We start from the raw sequence: 14547 nt of genomic DNA on the forward strand, positions 1-14547 counted from the left end.
TATATGGCTCCTTCTAAAACAGTAGCTTCAAGTCTTCAAGTAGAGTAAAATCTTAGTAAAAAATAGTCCTTTCTGTTATTAAAAAAATACAGCCAATGGATCATTCATTTTAGAATAGTATTAAACAGGGGCACCTGGGTGGCTGGCTCAGTCAAGCATCCGACTTCAGCTCAGGTCAAGATCTCACGTTTGCGAGTTCAAGCCCCACGTCAGGCTGTCTCTGGTGACAGCTGGAGCCTGCTTCGGATTCTGTGTCTCCCTCTCTCTCTGTCCCTCCCATGCTCATGCCATGTCTCTCAATAATAAATAAACGTTTAAAAAATAAAAAAGTAATAATAATATTAAACAAAAGCTCCATATCAGTGAAAAATTTAAATAGCCCTTGCAAGTTGTTAAAAATAGGAGTACTAATATATTCAAAAAGGAAAATTTCTATAAGGAGTGGAAATTACTACCATGTTCCTTAATGCCCTGTTTTCAAATTAATTGTTAAATATTTACTCTCTGTCCTTGAACTGTGTGGTAGGCACTGAGGTACAAAAGAAGTTATAAGACATTGCCTTTGCCTACGTAGAGTTTTATTCACACTGTGACAGCTCTGTCTGTGGAGCCATTAAGCAGTTGCTTGTACCAAAGTTCTAAAACATGTTTAATCTGGCGTAATTTACCACTAATTGCAGGAAAATAATCATAGCTAACTTCCATTTAGATCATCTATGTGTATCCACACATAGGACAATATTTTCACATCTTAGGTACCCTGACATAGGCATGAACGAATGCCAGGTGCTGGGCTAAAAGCTCTAATTCGGGCCCTGATTTGATCCTCTCCACTGTAAGGAGTTAGCTAATTTTTTTTAAAATTTTTTTTAATGTTTATTTATTTTTGAGAGAGGGAGAGAGACAGCGTGAGTCAGGGAAGGGCAGAAAGAGAGGGAGACACAGAATCCGAAGCAGGCTCCAAGCTCTGAGCTGTCAGAGCAGAGCCCAACGTGGGGCTTGAACTCACAGACCATGAGATCATGATCTGAGCCGAAGTCAGGCACTCAAATGACTGAGCCACACAGGCGCCCCTAGTTAGCTGATATTCTTTTCCCTAATTCTGTGGATGAAACTGAGCTCCAGGTAATTGAGATGACCGTGCCCAAAGCCACAGTTGTGAAGTGGCACAATGGGACTGGCACCCAGGTCTGACGAAAGTGCTATACCTGCGTAAAGAGATGCGTGAGGAGGATGTGTGCTGGTGTGGAATTTATTGCCGTGGGTGTGCTTACTATTTAGACGAAGATCTGTAAGCCATTTGCATAAGGGCTATTCTGTTCCAGTGGCCAGGGTCCACGCCCGCTCTCAGCTAGCATCTGACCCTCAGTTCCGTAAGCAGTCGTCTAGTGCTATTTGTTCATGTCTACTAGTGTAAAACGGTGCAGAGGAGGAAGGGAGGCAGTTCGGGGCACATTTGACCACCATGCTTGATGGGAACAGTTTCTCTTCTAATCGGTGATTAATATGCCTCTCCTGATGTTACAAATCCATCTCTGTTTCCTTATTTGCCTTTTCAGGGGGTCATTAAGAATCCAGTGTCTCTTGGATGTTCTGCTCTATTAGGCAGGCAGAGAGAAACTCATTTTGGCGTGAATTAGGCAGCAGAACAAACCCTTGCCATGTGGTAGTAACCTGTCACAACCTGGTTTTCTCTGGCCAGATGACTGGTCTTGTCTAGTAGTAATGCCATTACAACATTCCCATTCAGATCCCCATGACCCAGTAATTGTTTTGGGAATGAGTGCAAAGCTATCAGACACCAGCTACTATAATTAGAAAAGGGAAAAACAGACACTTACCAGAGCTAACGTCTTTAGGCTGGAGCATTTACAGCACCTTTTTTTTTTTGTTTTTTTTTTCAAGGTTATGGAGCCTCCTTCTCAGTTTTGCTTCCTAAAGTACAAATTCTACAGTTTTTGGGTTCTTGCATTCCAGTTTTTGTTACTGCAGTGCACTCTCTTTCCTTTTCCCCCCTATTTTAATCGGAGTACAAATTGCTGTCAGCACATCGAGTTCATGTGCCAGCCACATTCAGAACAGGGTGTTCTGTGCTCTTCAAAACAAAATTGCTCTAGGGCAGTAAGAGAACAATAAGTCAGAGCTCCAGTTTAAGTGATGTTTTGCAGCAGACCCGGCTTACTTGATGTGGTTACACTCGGATTGCGCAGCAAAGCTCGGGTAATTTCATTTGGTTTGACTTCATGGGGAGTTACGTAGACTTTAAGTCAAGGGAAAATGTTCCTTTTTAACTTGTGTATTTTTTTCTTTACCAAAAAAGCCCTAAGTAGAAGCATCCTGTATGTACTTTTATTCTCTTTGGGCACGTCATAGATCATTTACTTCCCGTAAATCATGCTGGTTGGAATTAGCAACAGACCTCCTGAGCCCTAGAGGCTGAGCTCCCAGTGAGTCATGATGGTTATTATTAAATATTTATTAAGTGAGTATTTGCACTAAGAGATGCAAGGTCAAAAGCAACCACAGGTCTTCCTTAGCCAGAGCTGCCACAGTTTTCTTTGGTACCAATTGTTGAGACAATTAAAAAAAAAAAAAGAAGAAGAAGAAGGCACTGGCTCTGTAGGAACCAGGCAGGTTTGCTTCTGTCACCGTGAAGGGACCCTACAATGGCAGGCCGTTCATGGCGTTTCTGTGGCCCCCTGGGTGGTGTATGAGTTCTTGTCAGCAGTCTTGTAGAACTTGTCACACCAGTGTTCCAAGTTTAGAAACCAGTTAACAGAGCGATAGCCTTTGCTACTTGTAGACCTAAAGAATCAGTGGGCTGTATACCCCCTGAGGCTATGATACCTTCTCTTACTCTGACATTCCAGATTAAAAGGTAGAGGTTTGGGGGCGCCTGGGTGGCTAAGTCGGTTGAGCATCCAACTCTTGATTTGGGTTCAGGTCGTGATCCCAGGGTCATGGGCTCGAGTCCCAGGCTCTGTACTGAGCGTGGGGCCTGCTTAAGGTTCTGTCTCTTTCTTCCTCTACCTCTCTCCCCTGCTCACATGCTCCCGTGCGCTCTCTCTCTCTCTTCCTAAAATCTTTTTTTTTTTTAAAGGTAGTGGCTTTATAAGTACATACGAACTGGTGTATGTGTGTTTGTGCACATGCATGTATCAGTTTAAGATTTTAGGGTACTGTAGGGGCGCCTGGGTGGCTCAGTCGGTTAAGCGTCCGACTTCGGCTCAGGTCATGATCTCGCGGTCCGTGAGTTCGAGCCCCGCGTCGGGCTCTGGGCTGATGGCTTGGAGCCTGGAGCCTGTTTCCGATTCTGTGTCTCCCTCTCTCTCTGCCCCTCCCCTGTTTATGCTCTGTCTCTCTCTGTCCCAAAAATAAATAAACGTTGAAAAAAAAATTAAAAAAAAAAAAAGATTTTAGGGTACTGTAGATACTGTTCAGGTCCAACTTAGAAGAGTTAGATTTACCAGAAGAAAAGATTATTACATATATAAGGTAGTAAGTAAGTATAAGAGTCATTGCAGATTTTTACCTTTCTACTAGGTGGCCATAAACATTGGTTCTATCATTTATTGTCTCTCGTAGACCAGCTGCTTTCATTATAGTTTGCTTGCCTTCATTATAATTTGAACCTTTTTTTTTTTTGGCTTGCTTGCTTCACTTATCTTTCTCAATTATGTTCACTAGTAGCCAATCTTTTTTTTTCTTTTCCTAATATGATGGGTTGTGCCATGTAAAGAAAACTTCTGAAATTATTTATGTAATTTTAACATCAAGTACATGCATCAAGCTGAAAACTAGCCTAGGAAACTGACACATGAGCAGGAATCTTTTGCAGAGTCTCTGGATTTCCTGTTTTGAAAACACATTCAAACTTGATCAACCAAAAACCACAATGAATGTACTGATAGTTTCCTCTCCCACTAAATGTACTCTCCTTTAGGGAGGAAGATACTTCTAACAATAAACCTCAGACAGAAAAATCTGTCTGCTAAGTTGTGAGGTAGCAGGATGATAAATTTCAATATTTGAGAGTATTCCACAATTCAAGGGCTGAAATTCACTTTGCTCAGCAATTTTTTTTTTTTTTTCGTGAAAAGTATCATCGCATTGGTCTATATTAGATTTCCTGGGCAGATTTTAAAATATTTAAGAACATAAACTTTCCAGAACTCTCAATTCCTTTAGAACATCATCTTTTATTTATTTTAGTAAAAATATCTTAAACCTTAGACTCCCTGCAGAACCTCTCTAGTACATGTTTGAAAATAATAAATTTATTTTGAAAATACTTCCAATTAAAAAGAATTTTCAATGTGCTATAAGTTGATTGAGTTTTATTTTATCTAGAGCATTCCAAAAGTGACTGTAATAGAGAAGATCATCTACATTTATGACTGTGGGACATAGAGTGAAATTCCTATATGTCAACCCCACCCCAAGAGCCAGTGTTTTTCTTCCCCTTGTTTGGAGAGTCCCATCCCTCTCTAATTTGGCCCGAGCTTCTCAGACTTCATCCTGTGTCTGTGATGGAAACACATCAGGATGATATGAATCCTAGTAAATCAGAACAGGGTAGAGAGCTTCAAAATATAATGTCCATGTGACATTGTGGCTCTTGATGTCTATATCACTACTGTTTACTTTTCAGTGTTTCATTTCTCAGGGCTGGGCTAAAGGTAACCTGATCAAATGATTAACTGCGGAATTAGCTTTGAAGCTTGTTTCTAGCCTATATCAAGAATTCTATCACTGGGTCATAGATTCTAAAATGCTTTGAAGCATTTTAGAGCTTCAAAGGACCTTTGAGATCACATAGTTCAAAAGTAGAGTAAGTTGGACTTGTACTTGTATTTCAAAAATCATAATTGTCTCGTGAAACAAGTAGAACAGAGTGAGTGATTTTTAGTCTCTCTAAAGCAAGTTAAAGGAGAGAAACCAGTGTTAGAAAAGAAGCATTTTAGGAAATTGTTACATTTGAATCTAGTCCATTATGTTATAGAAGTTAAAGAATTTTCTTTTTTTTTTAATATATAAAATTTATTGTCAAATTGGTTTCCTAGAAGTTAAAGAATTTTCTTACGAAATACAAATTATTGTATTATTTGGTGACTGTTGTGCTGTTGTATGAGCCATTCATTTTTCTTACTAAGTCAAAGACCTAAATGGAAAAGAATGAATATCTTTAATATGAAAAGTAGTTGGAAAGATTCAGAGAATTGTTTATCCTAGGAAAAAAGTGTAACGGATCAAGAAAAATATACATATCTCTATACATTTTTCATATTTTGTCTTGAAGAAACATAAAAGCTCCTTATCTGTTCTGAAATTACCCTGGAAATAAGCTGAGTGTGAGTGAAGTGAGAAATTAGGCCCCAAGAAATTGATCTTTTAACATTTCAGAAGAGGTGGTTAAGTAATTTGATTTATGAAGTTATAGTAGACTAATGATTCCTTTCACACTTTACATTTATCACTCCACTAAGGGATATAGCTATGATACAGTTACTGATGATGTTGGCTTTGGGTTTTCTGTTTTTACACAAACATATTTGTGAATGAGATTTTTATTCAGTTAACCTTTGTATAGCTTTGGGGAAATAGCCATTTAGTTGTTTTTCATCTAAGCCTCTGAAGTCAAGATGGAGTTATAAATGTTTAATCCCTTATATAGTTGATAATTAAATTTGTGGCACCTTGATAGTTATCTATTATTCTATTTCTTTTTTTTTTTTTTTTTTTAATTTTTTTTTTTCAACGTTTATTTATTTTTGGGACAGAGAGAGACAGAGCATGAACGGGGGAGGGGCAGAGAGAGAGGGAGACACAGAATCAGAAACCAGGCTCCAGGCTCTGAGCCATCAGCCCAGAGCCCGACGCAGGGCTCGAACTCACGGACCGCGAGATCGTGACCTGGCTGAAGTCGGACGCTTAACCGACTGCGCCACCCAGGCGCCCCTATTATTCTATTTCTTGATCCTGTATTATAGGTGAGGAAGTCTCATATGGTAGGTTTAATTTAAACCTGTGTTTCCACTTTGTTTTATTATCCACTAAGCTATTGTATTGATACAGTTCCTGGTAAGTATAAGTTTAAACTTAGAAATAGGATGGCTCTTAAATTTTCAGACTCAGTAGACTAAGTGTCAACAAGATATACCCATTTGTCTCTTGATGAAATGAGAAAGGGGAAATCATCATTTATCACTTCCCTAAATTAACCAGTCCTACGGAGCAGTTTTGTTGACTGACCTGTCTCCTCTCCCTCAGTCCACCTGGAAGGCTGCTATAATGGGAGGATGTTTGATTGTAGAGATGTGGTATTCATCGTTGGGGAAGGAGAAGACCATGACATTCCAATTGGAATTGACAAAGCCCTGGAGAAAATGCAGCGGGAAGAACAGTGTATTTTATATCTTGGACCACGGTAAGCAGCATACCAGTTCAGTACATAGTGAAGTTATCTAAAGGACTGGGGTGTGTGTGTGTGTGTGTGTGTGTGTGTGTGTGGTGGTAGTGGTGTAAGAAAGTGGTCCACTTTCAGGATGCCTGGGTGGCCCAGTCATTTGAGTGTCCAACTTTGGCTCAGGTCACTATCTCATGTCTCTTGGGTTTGAGGCCCGCATCGGGCTCTGTGCTGACAGCTCAGAGCCTGGAGCCTGCTTTGGATTCTGTGTTTGCCTCTCTCTCTGCCCCTCGTCCACTCGCACTTTGTCTCTCTCTCTCAAATAAACAAAAAAAAAAAAAAGTGGTCCACTTTCATTCTTTTGCATGTAGCTGGTCAGTTTTCCCAACACCATTTACTGAAGACTGTCTTTTCCCCATTATATATTCTTACATCCTTTGGCATGGATTAATTGACCATATAAGTGTGGGTTTATTTCTGGGCTTTATATCTTGTTCCATTGATTTATTTGTCTGTTTTGTGCCAGTATCATACTGTTTTGCTTATCACAGTTTTGTAGTGTGTGTTGAAATCTTGGATTGTGATACCTCTAGCTTTGTTCTTCTTTCTCAGGGTTGCTTTGGTCGTGCAGGGTCTTCTGTGGGTCCACATTTTGTATGTTCCAGTTCTGTAAAAATGCTATTGGTATTTTGATAGAGATTGCGTTGAATCTGTAGATTGCTTTGGGTTGTGTGGACATTTTAACAATATAATACCTGCAGTCCATAAGCATGATATATCTTTCCATTTGTGTCATCTTCGATTTCTTTCATCAGTGTTTTATATTTGTGACAACATGGATGGACCTAGGGGGCGTTATGCTAAGTGAAAGAAGGCAGACAGAAAGACAGATACCATATGATTTTACTTATACGTGAAATATAAAAAACAGAACAAATGAACAAACAAAACAGAGACAGAATCATAAATACGGAGAGCAAACTGGTGGTTGCCAGAGGGGTGGGAGGTTAGGTGAAAGAGGTGAAGGGGGAATTGACAGGTACAAACTTATGGTTACAAGTCATAGGGATGCAAAATACAGCATAGGGAATATAGTAAATAATACTGTGCTAGTATTGTATGATAATGGATGGTAACTGCACTTATGGTGAGCTTAGTGTAACGTGTAGAATTGTCAAATCACTATGCTGTACACCTGAAACATTGTAAGTCAACTATATTTTAATTAAAAAAAAAACAGGATACACTTGCTTTTTCAATCAATGTTTTAGTGTTTTCAGTGAAGTTCATGCTAACAGTGGTAACAATTGAATCAGGCTATATGATCATGGAGTGAATTAATGGGCCTTGTAATATCAAAGATTTGCGAGGCTGTTTCCGTGATTGTTGTGTGCCAGGGATAGGACTGACAGGTAATTTTTGCTGTTTATTGGTTTGCCTGCCATATTGCCGAGACAGGAAGCTGTTGGCCCTTCTCATGTGATTCTCTTGCCCCCTCTTTCCTTTTCTCCAAATTAAGTGGGAGGCAGTAAAACATGTGAGGGGTGGAAGTAGAAGCATTTGGATGACTTATTACTACTTGAATTTGTGCCACCTGTTCTTATAGAGTCCCTGGGGTGAAAAAAAAGTGTTCTTCCTGGATCTAAAGGCAGCGGAGATGACTCATTTTTGCCTAAATTTTTCCCATCATAAGGATATCCATTAGCACTTCCCAGCTTAGAACTATCAGACACTAACAGTCTCTCTTGTGAAAACATGTTTGGTATTATTTTTAGACCTAAAATTATACCACGAATCTAACCCCTCTATCTTGATAAATGGACCCTTGAGAGAAAGCAGGGTGTTTTGATTCTGTTTGCATGAAAGTGCATCAGCTTATCTCGAGTCTCCTCCCTCTTGGCTCCTTGGATTTCAGTCACTGGGATCTGGGGTTATTGACAATCCGAATGACCTGCACTTACCAGTAGGTAGAATTGTACCTTTTATACGCCTGCTGGCCTTTGTGTAGCCTCAGTGCTAGCCCAGCAGCATATCCCCCCTTGCCCTAACTCTTGAGCCATAATCCTGTTTCCCGGGTGAGGTTCTGGCCATGCCTGCAAATGCTCTACACCTTGAACCCTTTTAGAACCTTCACGGAGGCACCTTTCATTTAATACCTTCTTTTTCTCTATCGTTCTTTTTCCACTATTCTATTCCTACTTTAGTGTGTTTTACTTCCATTTATTCTATATTTGTAGTTCACGCTTAGGTGAACTTATTTCTCTCATTCTATAAGGAAAATAGAGGAGGCTGTCTCCTCCATATCCAGGTAATATCTAATTATTTTTAATCTAGCATTCTAAAATTATCGTCCTAGACTCACATAAAGAGAATGGCGTTTATGCCCACTGTATGCTTTCAGATTTAAGCTCCCTGAGGATAATTCTGCGTCCATGGAGGCATATAATAGTGTATGAATCAGTTTGTTACATTTTAACCTAGCTGACAAGACAATTTGGGGGGCAGATGTCTCAAGTTCAGTGGCAAAGAGAAACAAATTGTCCTTATATTTACTAATGCAAATGGTTCCTTGCACATTTAAATTGTTTGTCGTATCATTAGTGGTTAAACCTTGCCATGCCCCGTGTCATCTAGGTCCACTTGTGCAAGTCACTTAACACTCCTCAGCCTCAGTTTCCCCTTCTGTAAAACGGGGATAACCATATCTATTTCATAAAGTTGTGGAGGTCTAAATGAGGTAATGCATGTAAAGAACTTTGCAAAGTGCCTGACAAATGTAAACTCTCAGTATATTAGCTGTTACTGCTATTGTGGTGACTCTTTCTATGCTGTTTTACCCTCAAGACCACAAGGAAAAGGCGACCCTGTTTGTTTTTTTAATTTTTTTTTAACGCTTTTATTTATTTTTGAGACAGAGAGAGACAGAGCATGAATGGGGGAGGGGCAGAGAGAGAGGGAGACACAGAATCGGAAGCAGGCTCCAGGCTCTAAGCCATCAGCCCAGAGCCCAACGCGGGGCTCGAACTCACGGACTGCGAGATCGTGACCTGAGCTGAAGTCGGACGCCTAACCGACTGAGCCACCCAGGTGCCCCAAGGCGACCTGTTTTAACATAGGGTAGATTTTTCAAATCTTCAATCATAAAAGTAATCAAATTTTCATAAATGTCTAGGTCTAAAAGCTTTTCCATAGTTTTATGGAAATAATTTAGTGTAGTTAGAAAGGAACGTGCTGTTTTCTGAGATGCTGGTAAGTATGTAGAGTCCCATGAGGTGCCCGCTCTGCAGAACAAGACCATCCACGCGTGCACTATGTAACGTTGCCCACATATGTAGCCAGTCCGCACGCACCAGGCATGTGCACACGGTGAGTGTCCTTGTCCAGATCCCCACTTACCGCAGAACACCGCGTCCCAGGGTTGCTGTAAATGTGGCTGCTGCACATACATGCTCCGTATTTCTTCTCTGTCCTCTGCGTGCCATTCTCCAGAAGACACTCAGGGCGCACCTCTCTCTGACTCTGATAGACTCCTTGGCAGGATGTTTTCACAGTAAATTCATAAAACACTTCCAAAGAACCCATTTTCTTTTCCTCAGTGGGACGGTATCTTTTATATTGTTTTTTTGTTTTGTTTTTTAACATTTGTATTTATTTTTGAGACAGGGAGAGACAGAGCATGAACAGGGGAGGGTCAGAGAGAGGGAGACACAGAATCTGAAACAGGCTCCAGGCTCTGAGCTGTCAGCACAGAGCCCGACGCGGGGCTCGAACTCACGGACTGTGAGATCATGACCTGAGCCGAAGTTGGCCGCTTAACCGACTGAGCCACCCACGTGCCCCCTTTTATATTGTTTTTAATACTGACCGATGCTTCTTTTTCATTTAAAGTATGGCTAGTTCCAATTTTTCCCCTCCCTTTCCTTATGTTTCTGTCCTGCACCAACCCCCGACAAAAACACAGGCTGCCAAGAGCCATAATGTTTAATTATGAGGCAGTCCGGGTTAAAAAATAAACAGTTTTCTGGGGACACATGGGGTCTGAATTGAAGTCCTGGCTCTGCTACTGCCTCTTTGTGTGACTGTCTGGAAGCATGTCTCTCTGCGCCTTAGTTTGTAAGCACTTAGGGTACAAGTGCTTCTTCTATGCCCATAAAGCCTTACTGGCCACTGGTAATCATTGTTTGTATCTCTGCTGTCTGCAACTGTTCATTCAAGAACATTACTACCAGATTCCTTCTGCTACTATAGCCCATCCTGTCCTTGGGTTAAGTCCTGGAATCCCACTTGTGGTGTTCTTTCAGTCAGAGGAAGATGTGTGCCCCGGGTCCTTCCTTGCCCAGGCTGATCTGGCATAAGTCAGACAGCTTTCTGTGTAACATGGAAGGTCGGGTTAGATGCTCCCAGAATAGTTTGGTGTGAGCCTAGGCCTCCCCGTGCTGGTGTTCTCCACATAAATCTTCACAGAACCTCTTCGTTTGAACCCAGGAGAGACTGCAGAAATAATACCCTCCTTCAGTTGTCTTTAATCCCATTGATGATAACTCAGGGCAGTTTGATGCCTTCCTTGACCCAACCCGCATCTCCCCCACCCCCAGCCTTGAGACTTCTGTCTGTGAGTTCCTCTAAGGCAGTTTGTCTCATCCTCAGCACGGCTGACATTTAGAGCCAGGTATTTCTCGGTTGTGGCGGCTGCTCTGTCATTCTAGGACATTCTGCAGTGTCCCTGGCCTCTGCCCACTAGTAGTAATCCCCTAGTTGTGGCAAACCCAAAACCTCTCGACACTGCCTGCTATACCGGGGGAGGGGGGGGAGGTTCAAATCACCCCTATTGAGAGCCACGGGTCTAGGGCAGGCGTCAGACTCTGCTGGGTGTGTACCCGTTTAGCACAGGGCTCAGCAAGCATGATCAGCAAGGACTCCCCCACCCACCTGTTTCCCAGCAAAGATTATTCCATTATTTACCAGATGGTAGAAACAAAATAGGAGATCTATGGGTCTAAGAGCTTGAAGTAGAGAACTAGTCACGACTACCTAAAATTGGCCACTGATAATTATGTCCTCTCTGATTTCTTAGCTGAAGATACCCTTTGCCCTGCTATTAAAACTACCACGCCCCATTCCTACCAGCTCTCTTTGTGTCTCTGTGCCTCTCTCTGGCTCCAGCTTTCATTTTCTTGTGTAATAGTGGAGGTGAGTAAGCATTTTCTTCCTGAAAAATTCAGGCAATGGGTAAAGAAAATGATGTGAACAGCAAAATATGAGTGTTCCAACTCTAGTCTTTTTACCCCAGAGAAAATTAGAAGTATTAGCATCGACCTGGTTTTGGCATCTTTCAACCCATAGCCTGAAGGTTTGCAGTACAATTCCATATACTTAAGACTAGTTTGGCTTGAGGGGCACCTGGGTGGCTTGGTCAGTTAAGCATCCAACCCTTGATTTCAGCTCAGGTCATGATCTCATGGTGCATGAGATTGGGCCCTGCGTGGAGCCCTTGCACTGACAGTGCGGAGCCTGGTTGGGATTCTCTCTTCGTCTCTCTCTCTCTCTCTCTCTGCCTCTGCCTGCTCTCTCTCAAAAATAAACAAACATTTAAAAAAATAAAGCTTAAAAAAAAAAAAGAGTAGTTTGGCGTGAAACAGATGGGAACACAATATATCTCAGTGAACACTTTGATAATATGCCGTGCGTTGTATGTACTAAATGCTGGGAAAACCGTTGGACCCGACAGACCAAACACCACCAGAACTTCCATTCTAGGATGTTCTTGAATGCTTTGGATGTGATCTCAAAATGAAACAGAAAACAATTTATATATCCTTATTTTCTTTAGTAAGTTTTGGCTAAAAGGTACAGTGTTTTCCAGTGTGATAGCCACAGAACTATGAGAGGATTTCTCCTAATGATGTGTTAGAGCTTGCTAGGCTGTTCCTTTTGATGATACATTTGTTATATCTTTTCTGTGTTCTGGTGTGCTTTTTAAATGTCTTGCAGAAACACTGGGAGGATGAATTTCCTTCCCGATGTGTGAGCCTTCCCCCCGTTTATCTGACTGGAAGTGCTACTGCCGGAAGGAGACCGCACTTTAAAGTGAAAAGCTTATTAAACATAGCCTCTGACGAGCAAGGTTGTAACAATTACAGTGCCTGTCTTCTCTGTCCTCCTGCTGATAAAGCTTCGGGGAAGAGTCCTGATGGCCAAACTATGGCTATTTTATAAAAAGAACTAGATATAAAATCAAGCAGAGAGAAAAAGGCAGTGACGTTTAAAATCCCATCAAGCAAGCTTCCCCAAGGAGCACAGGTGTTACATTACGTGTGATTGGGAAGGAGGAAAGAAAGCTAAATCGAGCCCGGTTTCTTCAACACGGCAGTGATATGCGGCACTGTAGCTTCTGGTCAACATCTGGTCTGTCTGCGGGGTCTGTGGTATGTGAAGTGTGCAGCCCCGTGCTAACGTGCTGCCTCAGAATACCAGAGGAAGTGCCTGGAAATACAGCAGTTTGTTTAAAGTTTTGTTGTTCTACTCTCCATTTCAGATATGGTTTTGGAGAGGCAGGGAAGCCTAAGTTTGGCATTGAGCCTAATGCTGAGCTGATATATGAAGTTACACTGAAGAGCTTCGAAAAGGTGAGAAAATACCAGCTTCTCCGAAGTCATGGTGGATGTTTTCTCCATGCGCTTTCTAGAAGTTACTTCTCCTGTCAGGTGGTGTGGATGGAGATGGCATTTATTCGCATGCGGTGCTTTTCGTGACTGAAGTTTGTCTCTGGTCTCAGACACGGCCCCGGGAGCGCCGATACCGCACGGCTCATCTACAGCTAAGGAGCTCAGTGTTCTGATTTTGTTCCTATGTGTCAGCCTTTTTTTTTTTTTTTTTTTTTTTTTTAACTTTTTTTGGGTAGAATCCAAGACTTGTTCCCTTATTTGTTCCTAGACTTGTTCTTTTTGTACTTTTTTTCCTGGGTTGAAGACAAAAAGGTTCACATTCTGCCAAGCAGCTCCTTGGGGGCGTGGGGTGCAGTTCTCCAGTGCTGAACGGACCGTACCCTTCCCGGGAGTTGTGAAGAGGCCTTCACGTGGCTCCAAGTTGTAATCCAAAAGGCAAGGCTTTGTGGGCCCCCAGGCTGTGTGACAAGGGACACAAGAGACAAACCTGTTCACCCTGAGGCCTTCTCTTTTCCCACCTGTCCAAGTCTAAAAAAGAGAGGTTGTCCGTTGCCTTGGGTTCCGGAAACAGCGTGCCTCCTTGAACGTGTTTCTATCTCAGACCCACCTCTGGAGGCTCCCGGCAGCAGCCTCACCAGACGCACCCACCACATATGTCTGCACTAGCTACCGTGTCCGGCCAAGTCCCCTTTGCATCACCAAGGCCCCACTCTTCCCTGAAAGCCCCGAGAACTGCATTTCGTGTGCCCTTTTTATTCCCACAGTGCTGCCTCCGTGTTCTGTACGTTAAGCTGTGGACTGGAAATGTAACTGTTTATGTTTCATTAGACTCCAAAAGGAAACCATCGTCCCGGAGGGCTGTAACTTTGGACCTAGAAAGTCAGGGCAGACTGCTTTGGGATTCGCCCCCAACGGCGATGTTCCTGATCGTACCCCCCACCCACCATGCCCCCACAACAAGCACATGCTCCTGTCGTGACCATCACTTGTTGTCAGGTCACTTCTCCTGAAGGCCTTCCAGCTCAGCACTGATCCTCCAAAACTGTCTTCATAGCACAAAGTTTTTTTATTATTAAAGAGAGAAAATAATCTTTAGCATGTGATTATGTAGACCTTTGGCTTTCCTATATTCCATTTTAGTCAAGTAACCCACAGCCCCTTCCGATCCCCGGCTGTGTGGACATTGCTTGTCGCGGAATATTCTCACTGTGTTGTGCTGTAACGAGCCCCTGCACGCTCACCGCTCCAGGAGCATGTTCCATGCAGCACTGCTGCGTACGCTTGAAACCACACGAGAGTGTGATGTTGTTGGAAAAAGCAACGGGATTTAGTTCTCTGCCTTGTAGTATTAAGAATACATTTATACTCCATAAAGACGGAACTCGGTATAAAAATGCAAAGAGCCCTTGTGACTAGAATTTTAAGTAAAAGAGCTAAGTTGTTAAAAACCACAAAAGACTTTAAGTAAAAGAGCTA

The 14547-nt window shown here is 42.2% G+C and overlaps 1 protein-coding gene across 7 annotated transcripts in view; it reads left to right on the forward strand.

Moving 5' to 3' along the window:
• FKBP5 (FKBP prolyl isomerase 5) overlaps positions 1-14547 on the forward strand; it is a 120785-nt gene that overhangs the window by 91965 nt on the left and 14273 nt on the right. For all 7 annotated transcript variants that reach the window (XR_006966179.1, XR_006966180.1, XM_047102206.1 and 4 more), the window contains 2 exons: positions 6271-6427; positions 12942-13032. Coding sequence is in view for 5 of the 7 variants with exons in the window: in XM_047102206.1 (XP_046958162.1) it covers positions 6271-6427; positions 12942-13032 (248 nt within the window). In the remaining 2 variants the exon portion in view is untranslated. The remainder of the gene's footprint in view (positions 1-6270; positions 6428-12941; positions 13033-14547) is intronic.

The sequence above is a fragment of the Lynx rufus genome, unplaced genomic scaffold (genome assembly GCF_022079265.1).
Source record: "Lynx rufus isolate CCGP_SWC_20201006 ecotype Redwood Valley unplaced genomic scaffold, mLynRuf1.p SCAF_6, whole genome shotgun sequence".
Taxonomy (NCBI): domain Eukaryota; kingdom Metazoa; phylum Chordata; class Mammalia; order Carnivora; family Felidae; genus Lynx; species Lynx rufus.